The sequence below is a fragment of the Panthera tigris genome, chromosome A1 (assembly GCF_018350195.1).
Source record: "Panthera tigris isolate Pti1 chromosome A1, P.tigris_Pti1_mat1.1, whole genome shotgun sequence".
Taxonomy (NCBI): Eukaryota; Metazoa; Chordata; class Mammalia; order Carnivora; family Felidae; genus Panthera; species Panthera tigris.
The window spans coordinates 122,966,267-122,989,880 of NC_056660.1; the positions used below are offsets into that span (position 1 = coordinate 122,966,267).

The window sequence follows — 23,614 nt, forward strand, 5'->3', positions numbered from 1 at the left end:
CTCAGCAGCAAGAAGTGCAAATATACTATTCCACTCCCAAAGAAGACATATCTTAGAAACTTGGGAATATTTCCATCCACACATATCACTCCTAATCCTCTCCTGCATGTTCACACGTGTGTGCACACACACGCCCCTATGGTGACATGGGATTAGCCGCAGGTGTGTCAGTACATTAAAAAAATGTAGATTTTTTTAAATCTACATGTAGATTCATAGATACAAAGCAGCTCCCTTATTTTATACATGAAAAAAAAAATTCAGGAATACCAAAGGTCTTGTCCTAGTTCACAAAGCTAATTCATGGCAGGACCAGAACTATAATCAAATCCAATGCTCTAAACATTTAGCCCATCCTCCAAATCCAGAGCAAAGAAGAATCTTTTCTCCTATTGAAGACCACTGTCCCTTATTTTTTTAATTAAACACTTAAAAATTAAAGCAATATGAATGAAAAGCCACTTAATTTAGTTAGCATAAATATAGAACATTACACAGGAGACCTGAATGGCTTAGTTGGCTAAGCATTTGACTCTTGATTTTAGCTCAGGTCATGATCTCACAGTTGGTGAGATTGAGGCCGGCATAGGGCTCTGCACTGACAGCACAAAGCCTGCTTGGGATTCTCTCTCTCCCTCTCTATGCCCCTTTCCCACCCATGCACTCATTCCCTCTCTAAATAAACAAACAAACAAACTTAAAAAAATAACATTACATAAATACTTTCAAATTAAACTTAAGAGAGGTGCTTGGGTGGCTCAGATAGTTGAGTGTCTGACTCTTGATCTCCACTCAGGTCATGATCTCACAGCTCCTGAGTTCAAGCCCTGTTTCAGGCTCTTTGCTGTCAGTGCAGAGCCTGCTTTGGATCTTCTGTCCCCATCTCTCTGCCCCTCCCCTGCTCACTCTCTCTCTCTTTCTCTCTCTCTCAAAAATAAACATTTTTTAAAAAGAAAGAAAGTAGAAGAGGAGTAACAGAGAAAAAAATTCCATATCTTTTCTAAAGCAGGCTTTGAAAAATGTCTCAACTTAAAAAAATGGACAGCTACTTCCAGAATTTGTTAGGAAAATGGAGTTTGTATCAGAAGTAAAGGCATTCTCGAAATACTTCTCTCATAAGTGACAATCTTAATTTACTAGATTAAGTGGGAAATTCCATCTTTATCTCAGCCAAAAGTCATCCTTTAGGATTTATATCCCTAAATTCTAAGAATATTATCACTGAAAGGATTGAAAGTTTTGTTTTCTTTATGCAGCTATCATTACAAAGGAGACCACATATCGATGCATGTGCTATGGACTGATGAAACCAAATCAAAGGCCAGATCTCACTTACAGGCTAGAAAGTTACCCACTCCCACTTCAAAGCTTGTAAATTACACCTTTGGGGGGGATGAGGGGAAAGAAAATGGTAAGCTTTCTTTCTTCTGAAGTTATATGGGTGAGGCTTCTTTAACTGAATTTTCCCCCCAGAAAGTCATGACTGTGGTTAACAGAGTGAGACTAAGGAAGGGCATGGCCAGAATCTAGAAGTCTTTTTCCAAATTTTCTGACCACAACTCACAGTTCAAAACTACATTTTATGTAGTAACCCCATATTAGACACATATCTGTACTGCACAGCGTAACAAAAGTTTTGCAAAATAATACCTACATATACATTTTTCCATTCTATTCTATTCTATTTCATTTTTTAATGCTAACCACCTGACGTGTGTTTGTATAACACCCACCCTGCTAAACATTTTTGAGAAATATCGCATGTGGAAGATACTACTGCATCAGAGATGAGAATTAGTGTCTAAGACCTCAAAAGTAACTGCATCTTCTCTGACCATAAACATGTTAAGAGGAGAAAAGGTTAAATGCACTCTTTGGAATTCTGTCTAATATCAGTGAAAGAAATTCACAAAGCATTACTAAAGATGCTAAAGAATTTATAGTTTGTTTTTTTTAATGTTTTTTAAAAATTTATTTAGAGGGAGAGACAGAGCATGAGCAGTAGAGAGGGGCAGAGAGAGAGAGAGAGAGAGAGAGAGAGAAAATCCCAAGCAGGCTCCATGATCAGTGAAAAGCCCAGATGTGGGGCTTGATCCCAAGACCCTGGGATCATGACCTGAGCTGAAATCAAGAGTCAGATGCTCAACCGACTGAGCCACTCACGTGCCCCAAGAATTTATGGTTTGTTAAAGCTAGAGAAAAAAGAAAATGTACCAGTTAAGTTCATTCTTTATTCCAAGTATCAGCAAATTTACTCGAGTAGCTATCAGATGTCCTAACCTAGCTGAAGGATCTAATTAGCTACTGGAATTGTAGTTTTATGAAGAATCAGGTTTAAGGCTTGATTAAAAATGTTTCTCTAATCAGAAAACATCCCATGCACTGCACGTCTTATGATTTAAAATATGCAAAGGATCAACTCATGTCCATCCTACACTCATGGCTGGCCCCCCAAGTAGCTCTATCAAGAACTGCCTACATTTTTATTCACCAAATCACACGGTATAAAGATATAAAGGTCATCCCAAGGTCAGTCAGAGGTCCAGTCAGACTGACCAGCAGGAGCAGGAAGTCTTTCTGTGAAGGGTGTTTTTTTTTGTTGTTGTTGCCAAATGACATTATCAGAATCTGCAAAGAGAGTCAAAGTATTACCTCTGTCTAACAGGATATATATTTGGGCGTTTGTCTGTTTCTTCCCACAAAAGTGTAGTCTCCATAAGGGCAAAGATAATGTCTGTCTTGTTTACATGTACATTCCCAACACCCCCAAAAAGTGCCTCACACATGCTAGATGCACATTAAGTGGGCATTGAATAAATAAATCCCAGGTACTGACCAGGACACACATTGCGTGTGAAGAGGAAGAAGACAGGATATGTTATCAGAAGCCTACAAGAGATTGGATGCCATACTTTGTTCCATCATCAACCATCATTTCTATCTTCATATTTACCAGGGCTGGGTAGAAGGGGATACCTATTCACCCATGAACCCCCTTGAACATTCCAGATTGTCCCCGAGAGGATTTAAGACCCTTGAGGACGAAACCTGAGTCTTGTTCCCCATCATGGGATCTTCTTCTCAAGAAACACCCCGTAAATGTTTATAGAACTAAACTGAGAAAGAACCATTTTCTGCCTTGAAGGGGCAGGGGAGCACCAGGGCTTCTTGATCTTTAGTGGTCTCCCCTCAGAGAACAACATCTCACCCTTTTCATCTTTCCTTATCTCCCACACATTCCAGCACTGCTGGTTCTTCTGCAAAGTAAGGTAAGACAATTTATGATACTAACTCCAGAATTCAAAAACATAGTTTAGGAACTGTCCCTGATCATCACTGCTTCATCCACACAGGTATGCAAGAAGGAGAAGACATGACAATTTTAAGTGATGAAAAACCTTAGTCAAATTCAGAAGCACTCATCTATACACACCCCGAGGTGGTTGTAGGCCTTTCTCCTCTGACAAAATATCTATTTCAAAGAGCCAGCGGGGAAAAATATTTCATTTAGGGCTTTTCCTGCCAATGACACCTCACTTAGCTATAGATACATGGCATTTTACTCACCTATTTACTTACCAAAAAATCCAGCCAACCTGGCCAGACCGGGACAGGCCCACACAGTCACATCGTTCTTAGGAGTACCTTGGCCACTTGCAATCTCCTTTGTCTTAGGGAGCCAGATTAGGGAACAAATCTGTAAGAATGGCCCCCAAAACACAGAATTATGGCAATGTCTGATTCATTATGAATGTGTTTCAAACTGATTCTAGGCAGTGTGTTCTGTCCACGTGCATCCTCCAGTCCGCAGCTGGGGTTAGGGTGTTAGAGGAATGACATGAGTTCTAGGAAAGTTTATCCCAAGCCAACAAAGGACTAAATACACAAATAGGTTTAGCTGCAATGAACCAACAAATTTAAGTAGACTGGCACACAGTCAAAGCAGTGCCGAGAAAAAAGGGAAATGTGGAAAAAATCTGGGGGGAAAAGGATACACAAATTAACTTTCGACTCACAGATAAAGGTTTTAGAAAGAGAAACTCTCGAGAACTGAAATCCCAATAGGCTCAGCAAGTACAGAGAGGTATGTTTGGGTCCTAGGCTCTCTCATGAATCATTTTCACAAGGTTCTAGAATATCAGAGTGAAGGTCAACTCCAGCAGAGACTGTTACCTGTGAGTTCATGTTTGGGGTCTGGATGGTTTGCCCAGTATTTATGTCCAAGATATGTAAGTGTCCGTCCTTCATTCCGCCTCCAACAGCAAGGACTGCAGACTGCCAGGGACACCAATCCATGGCCTTTAAAGTTCAAATAAGCACACAGGCAGGTCAGCCTTGGAGAAAGTGAGTTTGGGAATGTGCCTGCTCAGGTAAGCAAAAGTGCCAGAGGTCTGCACACGCCACAGCTCTCCTGGACCCCTGATCTAAAGGCAGGAGCAATGGCAATCTCTAGAGGTTACTCCGAAGGGACTAGAGACCACCTATTAGGTGCCTTCCTTAAATGTTGATAACAATTGCAAATATTTTTAAACAAAGAAAAATCACCCAATAATATGTTCCGAAAACTACACTCAACATGTCCTATGTGGCAAAACTCCACTGCTGGAGTAGTTGACATGTCCCCTAGAATCTGGTTATGAAATGCAGCCTTCCTCTCATTTGTCTCCCTGTGTCTTTAGGTTCTAGGTCAGAGAAGAAAAGACAAAATGGAGCCACACATGATTGCTCGCAACTCAAAAGCTCTCATGCATTTCAACTCCTAATACGTTTCAGGAAATAAAATTGCCTTTGATTTGCTTATTTATAAATTACTATAGTTAATTCTGAAAAACAAGATTTAGTGTTTCATATTTCTACTGATAATTCAAATGATGAGTAATAGTCATTTTAAAGGACATTCTAACAAATATTTCATTTCTACTTATCTGTATATAGATATCTATAGATCCATCCTGGTATTAGGCTGCCACAAGCTTGACTTGCTCAGGTTTCAGAAACTCTTGGTTGAATTCATTGTATTTCTGACAACAAGGCGTATAAGAAAGTAACTTGTTTGGCTTGGCTTGGGTTTTTCACATGGGTTTCTATTTTGCTTTATTTTGTTTTATATTTTGTTTGCTGACAGAATATTTTACATACGTTTTTCCTACATTTTTTTCAAATCATTAAGAATGGGCATTTGGACTTAAAATCATTCTTAATGTTCTGTGGATATTAAAATCCACAAACCAGAGTATTGGGCCACCACTATTCCTTAGCAGCAGGTATTTTATGTTAAACCCTCTATCAGGAAACTCCATGATAACGTTTTAAGTTCTCATTCCAATAAATTTGCTCATAGTAAAGTAGAACCATTTCTTTGCTCTATAAGTGATAAATATCCTGGGACTAGACTGAAGCCAACACATATCTCTATGTCACCAAAGGAATGAAAGTATGGATTTTTTTCACTAGAAATAAGAATTTAAAATACAGAGAAATAAAAAATATATATTATACAGAGCATGGTGGAATATTGGTTTAAGTGTGAAGCACCCTTCCTCCTCCTTCTGGTAACGGGTTTCCTTTCATGGGTGTGAGCTCATGACTCAGGCCTCACCAGTGTACCCATCTCTCTGGCCGCAATTATCTGTTGGGAGATGAGAATGTGTCCAAGTTCATATCAGAGTCCTGCCTGGTACTTTTCTACCAGAGTTACAGGGAACGGTAGTTTCTTCACCAGTTCCCATCTGGGAGAATCTGAATTTAAAGCTGATAAGAGCCATCTTGCCCACAGAATGGATTCTGAATAAAGAATGAATTGAAACAGAGACAGGCAGAGCCAAGGGCCAAAGAGACAGAACTCTAACGACATTATTTAAGGCCCTAGATCCAGACAATATTTGAAACAGCTGTATGTATCCCGGACTCCTCAGTTGTAAGAGAAAATATATTTACTTTTTTGCTGAAGCTCAAGATTAAGTCTGGTTTCGGTCACTTACAAACCACAAAACCTGATGCATGGGAAGTATAAATAGGATTGTCTTTGAGGAGAGTGATGGCAAAATCCAAAACAAATTCTGGGCAAAGAAAATCTCAAAACGTTGGCTTAATGGCTTTGTTCTCAGGTGCAAAGGATACTCAGTGATCTCTTCGTAAAGAGCAACTTGGAAAGTGATTGATGCTCTTACCTTGACTGCAGTAGGTTGGGGTATGACTTTCAGTGGTTGAACCTGTGCTTTTGCACTCGGGTCACCGGGCCATATAGTCAGCAGTCCGTCACTACAGCCACTGGAAAGCAGCCTACTGTCAGGCGACCACTTCAGAGCACACACAGCTTGTTGGTGGTGAAGTGTTCCAACATGATGCCGGGCTACCCGAACGTCGTGATGATAAACACGGCCCAGCCTCGACCCACTGCACGGAGGTAAAGGGGTAGGTTTCTGGCAGAAAACTTGAGCCCTATTGCTAACAAGCATTTGAAAACATGAAGGAAAGCATAGTCCACACTACCAAGAGACCCCTCAGGACAGATTCACAACACAGGTTTTGAACATTCTTTGTATTAGTCATGATAGAGGATTCTGCCTGGGTTATTGTTTTCACAAGTGAAAAAAATTTGTGGGGCAGACTTTCAAATCTGGGTATTGAGAGGATATCCTTTGATAGATATTTCTAACGGCTTTACTATGATGCAGGCAGCTATAGAAAAGATAAATTTAAAAGATTACCTATTTTTTCAGGAAGGAGTCTTTGTACCGAACCTAGGAAATAGTACTTTCCTGGAACTCAGAATATTTCCTATTATCCCAATGAAATAGTTTGAGTGTATATACTAAATATATTTTAGTAAATATATTTATATATTTATAGTAAAATGTCAGACATAGAAATGTATTATGTCCTTTTTCTCTTAAGCTACAAATCCATTATTAGTTTTGTTAATGCTACTAATATCTTAAAAGGGTATAAAACTATCTGAATGTCACAGAAAAACTGCAATGTGATTCAAAATCAGTGGATAATGTCTACTCAGTCTTAGTGATTTGGATCCAAATAATGGTAAAGATCCTATCACTCTATCAAAGTTAATGAACTCTTTCTGAATGAGTTTAATTTTCCCCAAGGAGCAAGTAAATAAGTACCTTCAATTATTTCTGAAATTTCTCAAAATCCAGTATCATATTTAAAAACCATTCAGGCACCACACTGAATAGCATTCTGATGAACAATATGGGCTCTGCGGCCAGACAACCTGGGTTCAAAGCCTGACTCTGCCCCCTTTACTAACCATGTGACCTCAGGCTAGTGTCTTAGTTTCCTCATTAAGAAAAGGTTGGGGTGGGGGGGAGGTGGATTAGAAAACACTTTATAGCGTTGTTGCAGGGATTAAGACAAAATTACACGCATAACCAGTATAGCACAATGCCTGGCACACAGTACTCCAAAAATGTTCATTGCTATTATTATAAGAAAAGGATCTGTTCATTTTCCTCATGGATAATAAAATTAAACTTAAACAATGCAGCCCATGAAAGGAATTCAAATATAGAACTGACCTCACTACAACCTCTCACAGAAGATGATTAGCCCTTTATATGGTATTTTAAGTGTTTTTAGGTTGGGCTTATAATCACAAGGTATTAAAATCTCGAATTTATATCTTAGCCACTTAAAGAAATTATAAAAAGGCTTTGGAATTTATTTAATTTATTTATTTTTTTTTCTTGTTTATTTTTTTTTTATTTTTTAATATATGAAATTTACTGTCAAATTGGTTTCCATACAACACCCAGTGCTCATCCCAAAAGGTGCCCTCCTCAATACCCATCACCCACCCTGCCCTCCCTCCCACCCCCCATCAACCCTCAGTTTGTTCTCAGTTTTTAACAGTCTCTTATGCTTTGGCTCTCTCCCACTCTAACCTCTTTTCTTTTTTTTTTTTTTTTCCTTCCCCTCCCCCAGGGGTTTCTGTTACGTTTCTCAGGATCCACATAAGAGTGAAACCATATGGTATCTGTCTTTCTCTGTATGGCTTATTTCACTTAGCATCACACTCTCCAGTTCCATCCACGTTGCTACAAAAGGCCATATTTCATTTTTTCTCATTGCTACGTAGTATTCCATTGTGTATATAAACCACAATTTCTTTATCCATTCATCAGTTGATGGACATTTAGGCTCTTTCCATAATCTGGCTATTGTTGAGAGTGCTGCTATAAACATTGGGGTACAAGTGCCCCTATGCATCAGTACTCCTGTATCCCTTGGATAAATTCCTAGCAGTGCTATTGCTGGGTCATAGGGTAGGTCTATTTTTAATTTTCTGAGGAACCTCCACACTGCTTTCCAGAGCGGCTGCACCAATTTGCATTCCCACCAACAGTGCAAGAGGGTTCCCGTTTCTCCACATCCTCTCCAGCATCTATAGTCTCCTGATTTGTTCATTTTGGCCACTCTGACTGGCGTGAGGTGATATCTGAGTGTGGTTTTGATTTGTATTTCCCTGATAAGGAGCGACGTTGAACATCTTTTCATGTGCCTGTTGGCCATCCGGGTGTCTTCTTTAGAGAAGTGTCTATTCATGTTTTCTGCCCATTTCTTCACTGGGTTATTTGTTTTTCGGGTGTGGAGTTTGATGAGCTCTTTATAGATTTTGGATACTAGCCCTTTGTCCGATATGTCATTTGCAAATATCTTTTCCCATTCCGTTGGTTGCCTTTTAGTTTTGTTGGTTGTTTCCTTTGCTGTGCAGAAGCTTTTTATCTTCATAAGGTCCCAGTAATTCACTTTTGCTTTTAATTCCCTTGCCTTTGGGGATGTGCCAAGTAAGAGATTGCTACGGCTGAGGTCAGAGAGGTCTTTTCCTGCTTTCTCCTCTAAGGTTTTGATGGTTTCCTGTCTCACATTCAGGTCCTTTATCCATTTTGAGTTTATTTTTGTGAATGGTGTGAGAAAGTGGTCTAGTTTCAACCTTCTGCATGTTGCTGTCCAGTTCTCCCAGCACCATTTGTTAAAGAGACTGTCTTTTTTCCATTGGATGTTCTTCCCTGCTTTGTCAAAGATGAGTTGGCCATACGTTTGTGGGTCTAGTTCTGGGGTTTCTATTCTATTCCATTGGTCTATGTGTCTGTTTTTATGCCAATACCATGCTGTCTTGATGATGACAGCTTTGTAGTAGAGGCTAAAGTCTGGGATTGTGATGCCTCCTGCTTTGGTCTTCTTCTTCAAAATGACTTTGGCTATTCGGGGCCTTTTGTGGTTCCATATGAATTTTAGGATTGCTTGTTCTAGTTTCGAGAAGAATGCTGGTGCAATTTTGATTGGGATTGCATTGAATGTGTAGATAGCTTTGGGTAGTATTGACATTTTGACAATATTTATTCTTCCAATCCATGAGCAGGGAATGTCTTTCCATTTCTTTATATCTTCTTCAATTACCTGCATAAGCTTTCTATAGTTTTCAGCATACAGATCTTTTACATCTTTGGTTAGATTTATTCCTAGGTATTTTATGCTTCTTGGTGCAATTGTGAATGGGATCAGTTTCTTTATTTGTCTTTCTGTTGCTTCATTGTTAGTGTATAAGAATGCAACTGATTTCTGTACATTGATTTTGTATCCTGCAACTTTGCTGAATTCATGTATCAGTTCTAGCAGACTTTTGGTGGAGTCTATCGGATTTTCCATGTATAATATCATGTCATCTGCAAAAAGCGAAAGCTTGACTTCCTCTTTGCCAATTTTGATGCCTTTGATTTCCTTTTGTTGTCTGATTGCTGATGCTAGAACTTCCAGCACGATGTTAAACAACAGTGGTGAGAGTGGGCATCCCTGTCGTGTTCCTGATCTCAGGGAAAAAGCTCTCAGTTTTTCCCCGTTGAGGATGATGTTAGCTGTGGGCTTTTCATAAATGGCTTTTATGATCTTTAAGTATGTTCCTTCTATCCCGACTTTCTCAAGGGTTTTTATTAAGAAAGGGTGCTGGATTTTGTCAAAGGCCTTTTCTGCATCGATTGACAGGATCATATGGTTCTTCTCTTTTTTTTTGTTAATGTGATGTATCATGTTGATCGATTTGCGAATGTTGAACCAGCCTTGCATCCCAGGAATGAATTCCACTTGATCATGGTGAATAATTCTTTTTATATGCCGTTGAATTCGATTTGCTAGTATCTTATTGAGAATTTTTGCATCCATATTCATCAGAGATATTGGCCTGTAGTTCTCTTTTTTTACTGGGTCTCTGTCTGGTTTAGGAATCAAAGTAATACTGGCTTCATAGAATGAGTCTGGAAGTTTTCCTTCCCTTTCTATTTCTTGGAATAGCTTGAGAAGGATAGGTATTATCTCTGCTTTAAACGTCTGGTAGAACTCCCCTGGGAAGCCATCTGGTCCTGGACTCTTATTTGTTGGGAGATTTTTGATAACCGATTCAATTTCTTCGCTGGTTATGGGTCTGTTCAAGCTTTCTATTTCCTCCTGATTGAGTTTTGGAAGAGTGTGGGTGTTTAGGAATTTGTCCATTTCTTCCAGGTTGTCCAATTTGTTGGCATATAATTTTTCATAGTATTCCCTGATAATTGTTTGTATCTCTGAGGGATTGGTTGTAATAATTCCATTTTCATTCATGATTTTATCTATTTGGGTCATCTCCCTTTTCTTTTTGAGAAGCCTGGCTAGAGGTTTGTCAATTTTGTTTATTTTTTCAAAAAACCAACTCTTGGTTTCGTTGATCTGCTCTACCGTTTTTTTTAGATTCTATATTGTTTATTTCTGCTCTGATCTTTATTATTTCTCTTCGTCTGCTGGGTTTAGGCTGCCTTTGCTGTTCTGCTTCTATTTTCTTTAGGTGTGCTGTTACATTTTGTATTTGGGATTTTTCTTGTTTCTTGAGATAGGCCTGGATTGCAATGTATTTTCCTCTCAGGACTGCCTTCGCTGCGTCCCAAAGCGTTTGGATTGTTGTATTTTCATTTTCGTTTGTTTCCATATATTTTTTAATTTCTTCCCTAATTGCCTGGTTGACCCACTCATTCGTTAGTAGGGTGTTCTTTAACCTCCATGGTTTTGGAGGTTTTCCAGACTTTTTCCTGTGTTTGATTTCAAGCTTCATAGCATTGTGGTCTGAAAGTATGCATGGTATAATTTCAATTCTTGTAAACTTATGAAGGGCTGTTTTGTGACCCAGTATATGATCTATCTTGGAGAATGTTCCATGTGCGCTCGAGAAGAAAGTATATTCTGTTGCTTTGGGATGCAGAGTTCTCAATATATCTGTCAAGTCCATCTGATCCAATGTATCATTCAGGGCCCTTGTTTCTTTATTGACTGTGTGTCTAGATGATCTATCCATTTCTGTAAGTGGGGTGTTAAAGTCCCCTGCAATGACCACATTCTTATCAATAAGGTTGCTTATGTTTATGAGTAATTGTTTTATATATCTGGGGGCTCCGGTATTCGGCGCATAGACATTTATAATTGTTAGCTCTTCCTGATGGATAGACCCTATAATTATTATATAATGCCCTTCTTCATCTCTTGTTACAGCCTTTAATTTAAAGTCTAGTTTGTCTGATATAAGTATGGCTACTCCAGCTTTCTTTTGGCTTCCAGTAGCATGATAAATAGTTCTCCATCCCCTCACTCTCAATCTAAAGGTGTCCTCAGATCTAAAATGAGTCTCTTGTAGACAGCAAATAGATGGGTCTTGTTTTTTTATCCATTCTGATACCCTATGTCTTTTGGTTGGCGCATTTAATCCATTTACATTCAGTGTTATTATAGAAAGATACGGGTTTAGAGTCATTGTGATGTCTGTATGTTTTATGCTTGTAGTGATGTCTCTGGTACTTTGTCTCACAGGATCCCCCTTAGGATCTCTTGTAGGGCTGGTTTCGTGGTGACAAATTCCTTCAGTTTTTGTTTGTTTGGGAAGACCTTTATCTCTCCTTCTATTCTAAATGACAGACTTGCTGGATAAAGGATTCTCGGCTGCATATTTTTTCTGTTCAGCACACTGAAGATATCGTGCCAAGCCTTTCTGGCCTGCCAAGTTTCAAAGGAGAGATCAGTCACAAGTCTTATAGGTCTCCCTTTATATGTGAGGGCACGTTTATCCCTTGCTGCTTTCAGAATTTTCTCTTTATCCTTGTATTTTGCCAGTTTCACTATGATATGTCGTGCAGAAGATCGATTCAAGTTACGTCTGAAGGGAGTTCTCTGTGCCTCTTGGATTTCAATGCCTTTTTCCTTCCCCAGTTCAGGGAAGTTCTCAGCTATAATTTCTTCAAGTACCCCTTCAGCACCTTTCCCTCTCTCTTCCTCCTCTGGGATACCAATTATGCGTATATTATTTCTTTTTAGTGTATCACTTAGTTCTCTAATTTTCCCCTCATACTCCTGGATTTTTTTATCTCTCTTTCTCTCAGCTTCCTCTTTCTCCATAACTTTATCTTCTAGTTCACCTATTCTCTCCTCTGCCTCTTCAATCCGAGCCGTCGTGGTTTCCATTTTGTTTTGCATTTCATTTAAAGCGTTTTTCAGCTACTCGTGACTGTTCCTTAGTCCCTTGATCTCTGTAGCAAGAGATTCTCTGCTGTCCTCTATACTGTTTTCAAGCCCAGCGATTAATTTTATGACTATTATTCTAAATTCACTTTCTGTTATATTATTTAAATCCTTTTTGATCAGTTCATTAGCTGCTGTTATTTCCTGGAGATTCTTCTGAGGGGAATTCTTCCGTTTGGTCATTTTGGATAGTCCCTGGAGTGGTGAGGACCTGCAGGGCACTTCCCCTGTGCTGTGGTGTATAACTGGAGTTCGTGGGCGGGGCCGCAGTCCAACCTGATGTCTGCCCCCAGCCCACCGCTGGGGCCACAGTCAGACTGGTGTGTGCCTTCTCTTCCCCTCTCCTAGGGGCGGGATTCACTGTGGGGTGGCATGGCCCGTCTGGGCTACTTGCACACTGCCAGGCTTGTGGTGCTGGGGATCTGGCGTATTAGCTGGGGTGGGTAGGCAAGGTGCACGGGGCCGGAGGGGCAGGCTTAGTTCGCTTCTCCTTAGGTGATCCACTTCAGGAGGGGCCCTGTGGCAGCGGGAGGGAATGAGATCCGCTGCCGGAGGTTTGGCTCCGCAGAAGCACAGAGTTGGGTGTTTGCACGGAGCGAGCAAGTTCCCTGGCAGGAACTGGTTCCCTTTGGGATTTTGGCTGGGGGATGTGCGAGGGAGATGGCGCTGGTGAGCGCCTTTGTTCCCCACCAAGCTGAGCTCTGTCGTCCGGGGGCTCAGCAACTCTCCCTCCCTTTGTCCTCCAGCCTTCCCGCTTTCCGAGCACAGCTGTTAACTTATGACCTCCCAGAGGCTAAGTCGCTCTTGCTGTCGGAACACAGTCCGTCCGGCCACTCCGCTTTTGCCAGCCAGACTCGGGGGCTCTGCTTGGCCGGCGAGACGCCCCTCCGCCCCGGCTCCCTCCCGCCAGTCCGTGGAGCGCGCACCGCCTCGCCACCCTTCCTACCCTCTTCCGTGGGCCTCTCGTCTGCGCTTGGCTCCGGAGACTCCTTTCTGCTAATCCTCTGGCGGTTTTCTGGGTTATTTAGGCAGGTGTAGGTGGAATCTAAGTGATCAGCAGGACGCGCGGTGAGCCCAGCGTCCTCCTACGCCGCCATCTTCCTATTTTCTTCCGGAATTTATTTAATTTAAACCTATCTTAAGAACTACCATATAGGGGCACTTGGCTGGCTCAGTCGGTTAAGCATCTGACTTTTGGCTCACGATTCGTGAGTTTGAGCCCAACATTGGGCTCTCTGCTATCAGCACAGAGCCCACTTTGGATCCTCTGTCTCCCTCTCTCTCTACCCCTCCCTACCACCACCCTCCTCTCAAAAATAAATAAACATTTAAAAAAAGCTACAGTATAAAGATGAATGGCAGTTATTAAAAGCAATATGTATTCAGATCAATGATTTAGGATCACTGGGACAAGTCACCTAACTTTTCTGGTTAAAAAGTAGTCCGACTAAACCAGTAGTTCTCAAAAATGATAAAGCATCAGCATGTCTTTGAAAATTAGAAATGCAAATTATCAGTGCACCTTCAGCTCTACTGTATCAAATTCCCCGAGGCCAGCAATCTGTGCTTTAAGGAGCCCTTCAGGTAGTGCTGATGCATGCTCAAGTTTGAGAACCACAGAACTGGCTACTCTATGAGGTTCTGTCCAGTTCTGACGTCTGTGGGTCTATGAATTGGAAATGTACCTCAGAAAGCTTAACATATTCCAAAGTCTTGATCCTGATAGGAATAAATACTTGATTTCAACAAAATATCCCTCTAGTAGGTATTACTTGGTACAGAGAAACTTTTTGCTTAAACAGTTTTACATTTTGTCTGAACAATTTACTGAATCCTGAGCCTCACTTTCCAGTACTAGCATATGGCGTAAGTGCATAGCCACCATGGTACCTGTGGCCACTGGACCACTCACATCACCAGAAGATCAGAATATCTGAGAGGGTAGAGTCATAACTGCTAACTAATAGCCTACTTTGTTTTGGTTTGTTTTGGTTTTGGTTTCAAATATTATAGTTCTGTTCACTCAGCCCCCATAATCCTTTGATGATATAAATATAATTGGTTGCAATAAGATGCTTCTTACCTGCTAAGAATATAGTGATTCCAGCTCAAAGCCCCAACCACTGACAAATGACCAAGCATATTTCTCAGCCGCTTTTTAGTTACCACATCCCATAGCTTAAAAAAAAAATTAATAAAAAAAATTAACAAGGAGAGTATATAGCATTAAAATTTTCACAGCCCACTATATTCTCAAAGGCCTGACAGCCAATTAATGTTGATATAGCCAGTCCTTGTACTAAAGGAAAGCTCAGTGAGCACCTTTAATGTTGGGCAGCATTTCTCCACACTGCCTGTATATTCCATCACCTAGGGAGCATGCTATGGATGCTAGCCATTCTGATTTAATGAGGGAGGTAGAGTCTGTGGATATGGTATTTATTTTAAACTTCCCCAGGTGAATTCAGTGGGAAGCCACATGTTGAAAATGGCTTTCATACTTATAGTTTCTTCTAAATTGTGGGAATTTCATATCTGGAAATCCACTGACAGGCTAAGAAACTCCTTTTCTGCCACTATAAATGATATTCTGACCCATATGAGAAAGAGAATTTTGTTATAAGAAGAAATCATGACATACCCTTCATAGCATCCAATATCACCGCAGAGGTGAGAAAGTAGCGAGTGCCATCTATGGCCCTCCAAAGTCATTGAACACATGAGCAATATTGTTTACACTATTGCTAATAATAATAATACATGAGAAAGTAAATAGATTAAAACTGGTAAATTCACACTTCAGAGAGGCTATCAGAGAAAAAAATCATTTATTTTAAGTAACTCTACTCCTGATCATGGCTTGAGGTGGAAAAGAAAAGCTGAAGGTTATCTTCATCTCTCCAAAGTCGTAACACTGGGTGTCTACAAACCCAACTTTAATTTGAAAAAAACAGAGAAAAGACTTTTAAAAAGGTAAATATAGAGTTGCCTGGGTGGTTAAGCATCTGACTGTTGATTACAGTTCAGGTCATGATCTAGAGTATCCTTAAGTCCTCATTAAATGACATTCGGAAAAGAATCAGAATGGTGTATACTCTCGCTCTCCGTAGTTTGTTGTTTTGCATTTATTTTGAGAGAGAAAGAGTGTGTGTCTGTGTGTGTGTGTGTGTGTGTGTGTGTGTGTGAGGGATGGGCAGAGAGAGAGAGAATCCCAAACAGGCTCCGTGCTGTCAGCAGAGAGCCCCACGTGGGGCTCGATCTCATGAGCCATGAGATCATGACTTGAGCCAAAATCAAGAGTCCAATACTTAGCCAACTGAGCCACCTAGGCAACTCACTCTCCATAGTTTCAAATGACACAACTAATATAATTTCTCTTGTGTATTAACTTACTATTAAATGTCAATTTTAGACATCTAGCAATTACAACAGAGCACATTTGGAGAAAAAAACCATCCATTACTTGTACTTCTCCCTCGCTGGTGCCAACTGCCAGGCAGTTTCCCTCTTTTATCCAGGACACAGAAGATACATAGTTACAATTGAGAGTGAAGTCTATATTTTCAATCTTATTGTGGCTTTCCCCATTCCAGATGTACACAGAGGATCCAAGGGCTATAGCAACAAGATTTTGAAAATTCCAATCTAGAATATTGAGATCTACAAGAAAAGATGTTCATATTAGGGTAATTATTCAACCAAATAAAAGTAATTTTCAAATAAACAACTTTTTTATAGGTAGATGAACAAATTTAATACCTTTCCCATAGTCAGTTGGAAAATAGAATCACCCATGCAAGCAGATCATTAGAAGTTCAAAAATAAAAACTACAACTCTGTGTCAAGATTCACAAAGAAGTAATAATGCTTACTATTTACATCAAATACATTTATTTAGAGTCATTTAGAGAACTTCCAAGTTTCATCTACCATTATTACCACCCATGTACCTTCTCTAACAAATCACTAAAAATTAAAAGTCCACAAATTTTTTTCATTGAAATTATCTGGCCCTTCGTTCTGTTTTTGTTTTTGTTTTAATTCTAATGTAGTTAACATACAGTGTTATATTAGTTTCAGGTGTGCAATATAGTGATTCAACCTTTCTACACATTACTCAGTACTCATAACAGTAAGCGTACTCTTTTTTTTTAATGTTAATTTATTTTTTGAGAGAGAGACAGAGACAGAGCATGGGCAGAGGAGAGGCAGAGAGAGAGGGAGACACAGTATCTGAAGCAGGCTCCAGGCTCTGAGCTAGCAGCACATAGCACAACCCGGGGCTCAAACTCAAAAGCCATGAGATCACAACCTGAACCAAAGTCGGACGCTTAACTGATTGAGCCACACAGGCGCCCCAATAAGTGTACTCTTAACCACCTTCACCTATTTCACCCACCCCCCAACTCACCTCCCCTCTGGTAATGATCAGTTTCTTCTCCATAGTTAAAAGTCTGGTTTTGCTTTGTCTCTTTTTTCTTTTGTTCATCTGTTTTGTTTCTTAAATTCCACATATGAGTGAAATCATATGGTATTTGTCTTTCTCTGACTGACTTATTTCACTTAAAGTTATATCCATCAAAAAAAAATTATATCCGGGGCGCCTGGGTGGCACAGTCGGTTAATCGTCCGACTTCAGCCAGGTCACGATCTCGCGGTCCGTGAGTTCGAGCCCCGCGTCGGGCTCTGGGCTGATGGCTCGGAGCCTGGAGCCTGTTTCCGATTCTGTATCTCCCTCTCTCTCTGCCCCTCCCCCGTTCATGCTCTGTCTCTCTCTGTCCCAAAAATAAATAAAAAACGTTGAAAAAAAAATTAAAAAAAAAAAATTATATCCATCCATGCTGTTGTAAATGGCAAGATATCATTCTTTTTTATGGCTAAATAATATTTCATCATATGTATATAGATATGTATATGTATATGTATATGTATATATATATATATATATATATATATATATACACACACATGTATGTGTGTGTGTGTGTGTGTATGTGTGTGTGTATCACCTCTTTTTATCCATCATCTATTGATGGACACTTGGGCTGCTTCCATAATTTGGTTATTGTAAATAATATTGCAATAAACATAAGGGGAAGGCACATAACTCTTATGGAGACATCCTTGAACCTACAATATCCATATGATAGATGCCACCATCATTTCTAACCAAAATACCACCCAACTACGTATATCTAGAAGAAATGGTCACTGACATATATGATACCTGAAAGTTCCTAGCAGCATTCTCCAGCTTATACTCTAAGAACTCTTTAACTGCCAAAAGAAACCATATTTGTATGACCACATTCTAAAATGTATCCTACCAAGGGGTGCCTGTGTGGTTTAGTCAGTTAAGCCTCCAACTTCGGCTCAGGTCATGATCTCGTGGTTCATGGGTTCAAGTCCCATGTCAGGCTCTGTGCTGATAGGTCAGAGCCTGGAGCCTGCTTCAGATTCTGTGTCTCCCTCTCTCTCTGCTCCGTTCCCTGCTCATGCTGTCTCTCTCTCTCTCTCTCTCAAAAAATAAATAAACATTAAAAAATTTTAATGTATCCTACCTTATTTATTTTTAATTGAAGTAGTTGACATATGACCCTATCTTATTTCTTATAAGACAAAAACTCTTATCCTGATTGATACATATCAGTACAAAACTGTGAAGCACGCCAGTTTCACTATAGTGACCTAAGCCACCTATAACCTACCTCTCCCAATGATGACAACCATAAACTCTGAACAAAATTTTAAAAAAACCCATTGAGAACTGGATAATAAGCAAAAGCAGTGAAACTAAGTAAGGGAGTCAAAACTTGAAGAAGCAACCTGCTGAGGGGTGAGTTTCTCACTTTTTTTCTCACGTGGTTTTGCCAGAGGATGGGCCCCAGTCATGGAGTAGCACCAGCAGCCCAAACTCCAATAGAAAAATCACTGTATCTCTGGTGAGAGGAGCCAGGGAAAGAAGCCTGAAGTGGCCAAAGTGTGTAGAGAAAGTCCTAGAGGGGAGAGAGACACAGAAAGGTACCCTCTAATGGTGAAAATACGAACCCACACACATCTCAGCCTATCCCAGAATTTGTGTCAGGACAGGGAAAACTCAAATCAGCTTAGCAAAGACTTTTAGAGCTGAACTGAGATTTGAAGCCTCCATTTAGGTCTCAGCCTGGATTCTGATCCCTATATGTAAGGGATAGACCCAAACCATCATAATCAAGGCTGAAGAAACTGATCTGAGACTTAAAAGGCCACCCACAAAAGGCAAGACCAATAAACCTAACTAAGACAAAAATGATAACATTCTCTGCAGGACCCAGAGTTAATACCACATATAATCCACAATGTCCAGGACACAATTTAAGATCACTGGGCATATATAAAAGGAAAATATAATCAATAGATGAGAAACCTAAAATGACAGTTATAGGAATTATCAGATAAAGATGCTAAAGCAGCTATAATAGAATATACGAGCAGAATAGAATAGATTATTCTCCATGAGGCAAAGAAAAACCTACTTGAAGTGAATGAAAACATAGAAAATAGAAGCAGAGGAATAGAAAAATAAAAACTATAAAAGTAAAATAGAAGCCATAAATACAATAAAATAGACATTTTGAAACTGAAAAATACAATACCTGAAAAATCTTCTGGATGGGCTCAATAGCAGAATGGAAATGACAGAGGGAAGAGTCACTGAATTTGAATATAAATCAACAGAAATTATCCAGTTTGAAGAACATATAGGAAAAGAAATTGAAAAAAGAAATGAACAAAACCTCAGGGTCCTGTGGAATAATATTCAAAGATTCTCACATGTGTAAGTGGAGTCAGGTCCTGGAAACAAGAGAACAAAGTTTCAAATGGCCTTAGACCTCTCACCAGAAACCATGGAGGCCAGAAGTCAGTATAATATATTTTAAACGCTTAAAGAAAAAAATCTGGCAACCCAGAATTCTATATGCAGCAAAAATATCATAAAATGGAGTATAAGAGAAGCCTTTGCCAACTAACCGGATCTGAAACAATTGCTAACAGAAGCTTTTCAGGCTGAAGGGAAATCATATGAGATGGAGATTTGGATCTTCAGGAATGAAAGAGAAGAGTAGAATTGGTAAATACTGGGGTAAATATAAAGACCATTGTCCCCTCTTTTATTTAAAATACAAATATGTATGGACTTTTAGAGTAAAATTTATAGCAATAGTAGAGTTTTCAATGTTTGTAGACATAAAATGCAGAACAACTACAGTAACCTAAAAAAAAGTGGGGGAGGAGGGTGGAGGGGACCTATGTGATTACAAAATTTGCATCTACTTACCTGTTCACCAGTCCCCAGTGTATCCTCTTCATTGCCATTATCATTAACCACCAACTAACGACGTTGCTGAAAAATGTTCTATCTTCTCTCCTCCACCCCTCCAAGTTCTACCCATTTTTCAATCACAGCTCAAGTGTGATTATCTCCACAAAGTCTTTCTAGACAAAGATCCAAAGATCACTGAACTAGCTCCTTTCATCCCACAATTCATTATTTATATTCTACACTGTCATGTTGCTGGAAGTTCCATGTGAGTTAGTCCTGTCTTCCCAACTAGATTATAAAGTAGGCACATGACGAGAAGACCCCATGTGGCTGTTGACTGATTTGATTTATCTATGTTTAAAATATATGCATAAGAATAGGCCACTATTTTCTCAGTTCATTCTAATACAGTAAAAAATATGTATATTGCTCATGCCCTCCCAACACCAACAGTACCCATTCCAAACATGAAATTTGTACAAGGAAAAGGCAAACTATATTAACGGTATTTGGATGGTACAGCTTTGGGACATGAGGCACAAGGACCATCAGGTTCTTCCAAAATCAAATTTCAAGTTCACGCCACCACATTGGATACAATGTGTCACTTCTACTTTTTAATTAATGATCTAAAAAATAACTTACAATAGTCATTTCGAAGACCAGTAAGATGAAATTTCACCTCTGGTTGCAGTATGGAATAGTTTATACCACTGAATCTTTTAAGATGGAAGGATTCATCTCTGACTCCATCTCTGCAGCCTACAAGAAACAAACACATCTACATATCTTTATGATCTCAGGAACATAATATTTATCCTTGCAGGGATTAAGAGATAACAGAGTAAGAAAGAAAGTAGTCCTCCTGATAAAACTGAATTACAAGTTGCAGGAGAAGGAAAGGGAAAAAAGGAAGACTTCAGTATTCATTGAAACAAAAATTTTAAAAATATTTCATGGTTTGGGATGAGCACTGGGTATTGTCTCTAAGCCAATTTGACAATAAATTATATTTAAAAAACATTTCATGGCATTTTTTAATAAAAAGCCTGAGTGCCAGACCCAAATGTGACAACAGACCTTGTGGAAAGCACACAGAAACCTTATATCATACTATGAATATTTATTCTGTCACTTGAGTTTTTAAAATTTTTTTTAACGTTTATTTATTTTTGAGACAGAGAGAGATAGAGCATGAACGGGGGAGGGTCAGAGAGAGAGGGAGACACAGAATCTGAAACAGGCTCCAGGCTCTGAGCTGCCAGCATAGAGCCCGACGCGGGGCTCGAACCCACGAACTGTGAGATCGTGACCTGAGCTGAAGTCGGACGCTTAGCTGACTGAGCCACCCAGGCACCCCCGTGTCACTTGAGTTTTTAAAATCAAAGTAGTTTGGGGGTGCCTGGGTGGCCCAGTTGGTTAAGTGTCAGACTTCGGCTCAGGTCGTGATCTTGCAGTTCGTGGTTCGAGACCTGCATGGGTCTCTGTGCTGACAGCTCAGAGCCTGTAACCTGCTTTGGACTCTGTGTGTGTGTGTGTGTGTGTGTGTGTGCACGCATGTGTGTGTCTGTCTCTGCTCTTCCCCTGCTCATGCTCTGTCTCTCTCTGTCTTTCAAAAATAAATAAATGTTGGGGCACCTGGGTGGCTCAGTCGGTTAAGCATCCAACTTCGGCTCAGGTCATGATCTCACCGTCCGTGAGTTCGAGCCCCGCATTGGGCCCTGTGCTGGCAGCTCAGAGCCTGGAGCCTGTTTCAGATTCTGTGTCTCCCTCTCTCTCTGACCCTCCCCCGTTCATGCTCTGTCTCTCTCTGTCTCAAAAATAAATAAACATTTAAAAAATTTTTAAAAAAAAGAAAAAAGAAATGTTAAAAAAATTTTTAAATCAAAGTAATTTTTGCATATCCATTTGTCTGTCACATCAACAATTACCTGATAGACATAAGCACTACTCTGAGTTTTTGTCAGTAAACATTTGTGGGTTCATTTATTTCAGCTCTTTGTCTCACTGGTTCTGTACCAGAGCATGCAGTTATTTCTGGCTAGTTTTACCCGTGAATATCTGAGGTCAGGGTCATATCTTGGGCTCAGTTTTAATTCTCATCCAAAGACCCAACTAAGTATAAGCCACAGGCCACTGTCTTTTCATCTGTACAACCACTTGGCTTGTGATCAAACTAAAAATGACATAAATGAATAGGTGTTGAGACCACCCAAGTAATTTGTGGTCTCTATGACCACATGGCTTTGGATAAAAGCGTAAGAGCTTCACAGTGCTAAACCAAGAAGTAGATTAGTACTCCCAGCCTTGGTGTTAGCCATGAAGAGCTACAGTTGTGAGTAAAACTGCAAGGTTGCTGGAAACACTCAAGCACCGCCAATAAAGGTTTTTTAAAAAACAGGTTGTTTTTTAACAAACTTTCAGTTACAAAATAAGAGTCATAGGGATGTAATGTAGAGCATGGCAATTACAGTTAATAATACTGGATTACATATTTGAAAATTACTAAGAGAGTAGACCTTAAGAGTTTTTATCACAAGAAAAAAATTCTGTAACTATGCATGGTGATGAATGTTAACTGGAATTACTGTGGTGATCATTTAACAATATATACAAATATCACATTATTATGTTTTATACCTGAAATGAATACAATTGGCCTTTGAACAACATGGGTTTGAACTGCTATGGTCCACTTATATGCTGATTGTTTTTTATAAATACCATACAGTAATATAAATGTATTTTCTTTCCCTTATAACTTTCCTAATAACATTCTTTTCTCTAGCATACTTTATTGTATGAATATAGTATGCAATACATATGGCATACAAAAGATGTGTGAATCACCTGTCCAAATTATTAAGGCCTCCAGTCAACCATAGGCCATTAGCAATTAAGTTTGGGGGGAGTCAAAAGTTATATACAGATTTTCAACTGTGTGAGGGGTTGTTTACTTTTTAGAAGTGTGATATAAGTAGATTGAAGGAGGTGAATGAGGCAGGAGAACTAAGTTGTTATCTACTCTGCTAGAAAGTTATGATAAAGTCTAAAATCTCAAAAAAGAGCAGTTTACAAATATTACTTAGAAAATAGTTGTAAACATTATCAACAAGAGCCAAACCGTGGCAAGAACCCAAATGTCCACCAACTGATGAATGGATAAAGAAGAATAAGGAAGAAATGAAGAAGGCAGGGAGAGAGAATTATCTGAATTTTATAATTATGTTTATTAGTCTAATAAATATAAAAAAGAAATGAAGAAGGCAGGGAGAGAGAAGGGTAGGAAAGAAGGACAAACAAAATCTTTGCCCCATACCTTTCCAAACACATTGGGATTTCTCACAGAGCTGCATTTTCCCACTAACCCAGTGAGCCACCTTCTGGGTCAAAAATAGCTGGTTTAGGCATTTCTGAAAACAAATAAATACTTCTTTAGAAACATATATGCACATCTCAGATGTTATGCATGACATAGTGTTAAACCAGTAATTCACCAGCAAGTTCAAAGTTTCCACATTATCAAAACCAACACTACAATTGCTATTTTTTATTACCTAACCAGCATGTAGTGAATACAGTGCTGAGCATTTTACATGTATTATTTCTAATCTCCCCAACAACTCCATAGGGCAGGTATTACTCAGCTAGAATAAAATCTTCTTTACTCTTCTAGCCTAAAAATCTTTTTAGCCCACAAACCAACTAAAAGGCCAGTGAGATCATCAAAGCCTGCAAGAACTGAAATGTCATGATATTTCT

General features: G+C 39.5%; 1 protein-coding gene across 1 annotated transcript in view; it reads right to left on the bottom strand.

Moving 5' to 3' along the window:
• The window catches only part of CDC20B (cell division cycle 20B), an 89,016-nt gene that overhangs the window by 32,702 nt on the left and 32,700 nt on the right, over positions 1-23,614 (bottom strand). The window contains exons 6-12 of the mRNA XM_042986759.1: positions 23,172-23,265; positions 20,498-20,614; positions 16,013-16,209; positions 14,633-14,727; positions 6,171-6,396; positions 4,174-4,299; positions 3,580-3,697 (exon numbers count right to left, since the gene is read on the bottom strand). Of these exons, the coding sequence (XP_042842693.1) occupies positions 3,580-3,697; positions 4,174-4,299; positions 6,171-6,396; positions 14,633-14,727; positions 16,013-16,209; positions 20,498-20,614; positions 23,172-23,265 (973 nt within the window). The remainder of the gene's footprint in view (positions 1-3,579; positions 3,698-4,173; positions 4,300-6,170; positions 6,397-14,632; positions 14,728-16,012; positions 16,210-20,497; positions 20,615-23,171; positions 23,266-23,614) is intronic.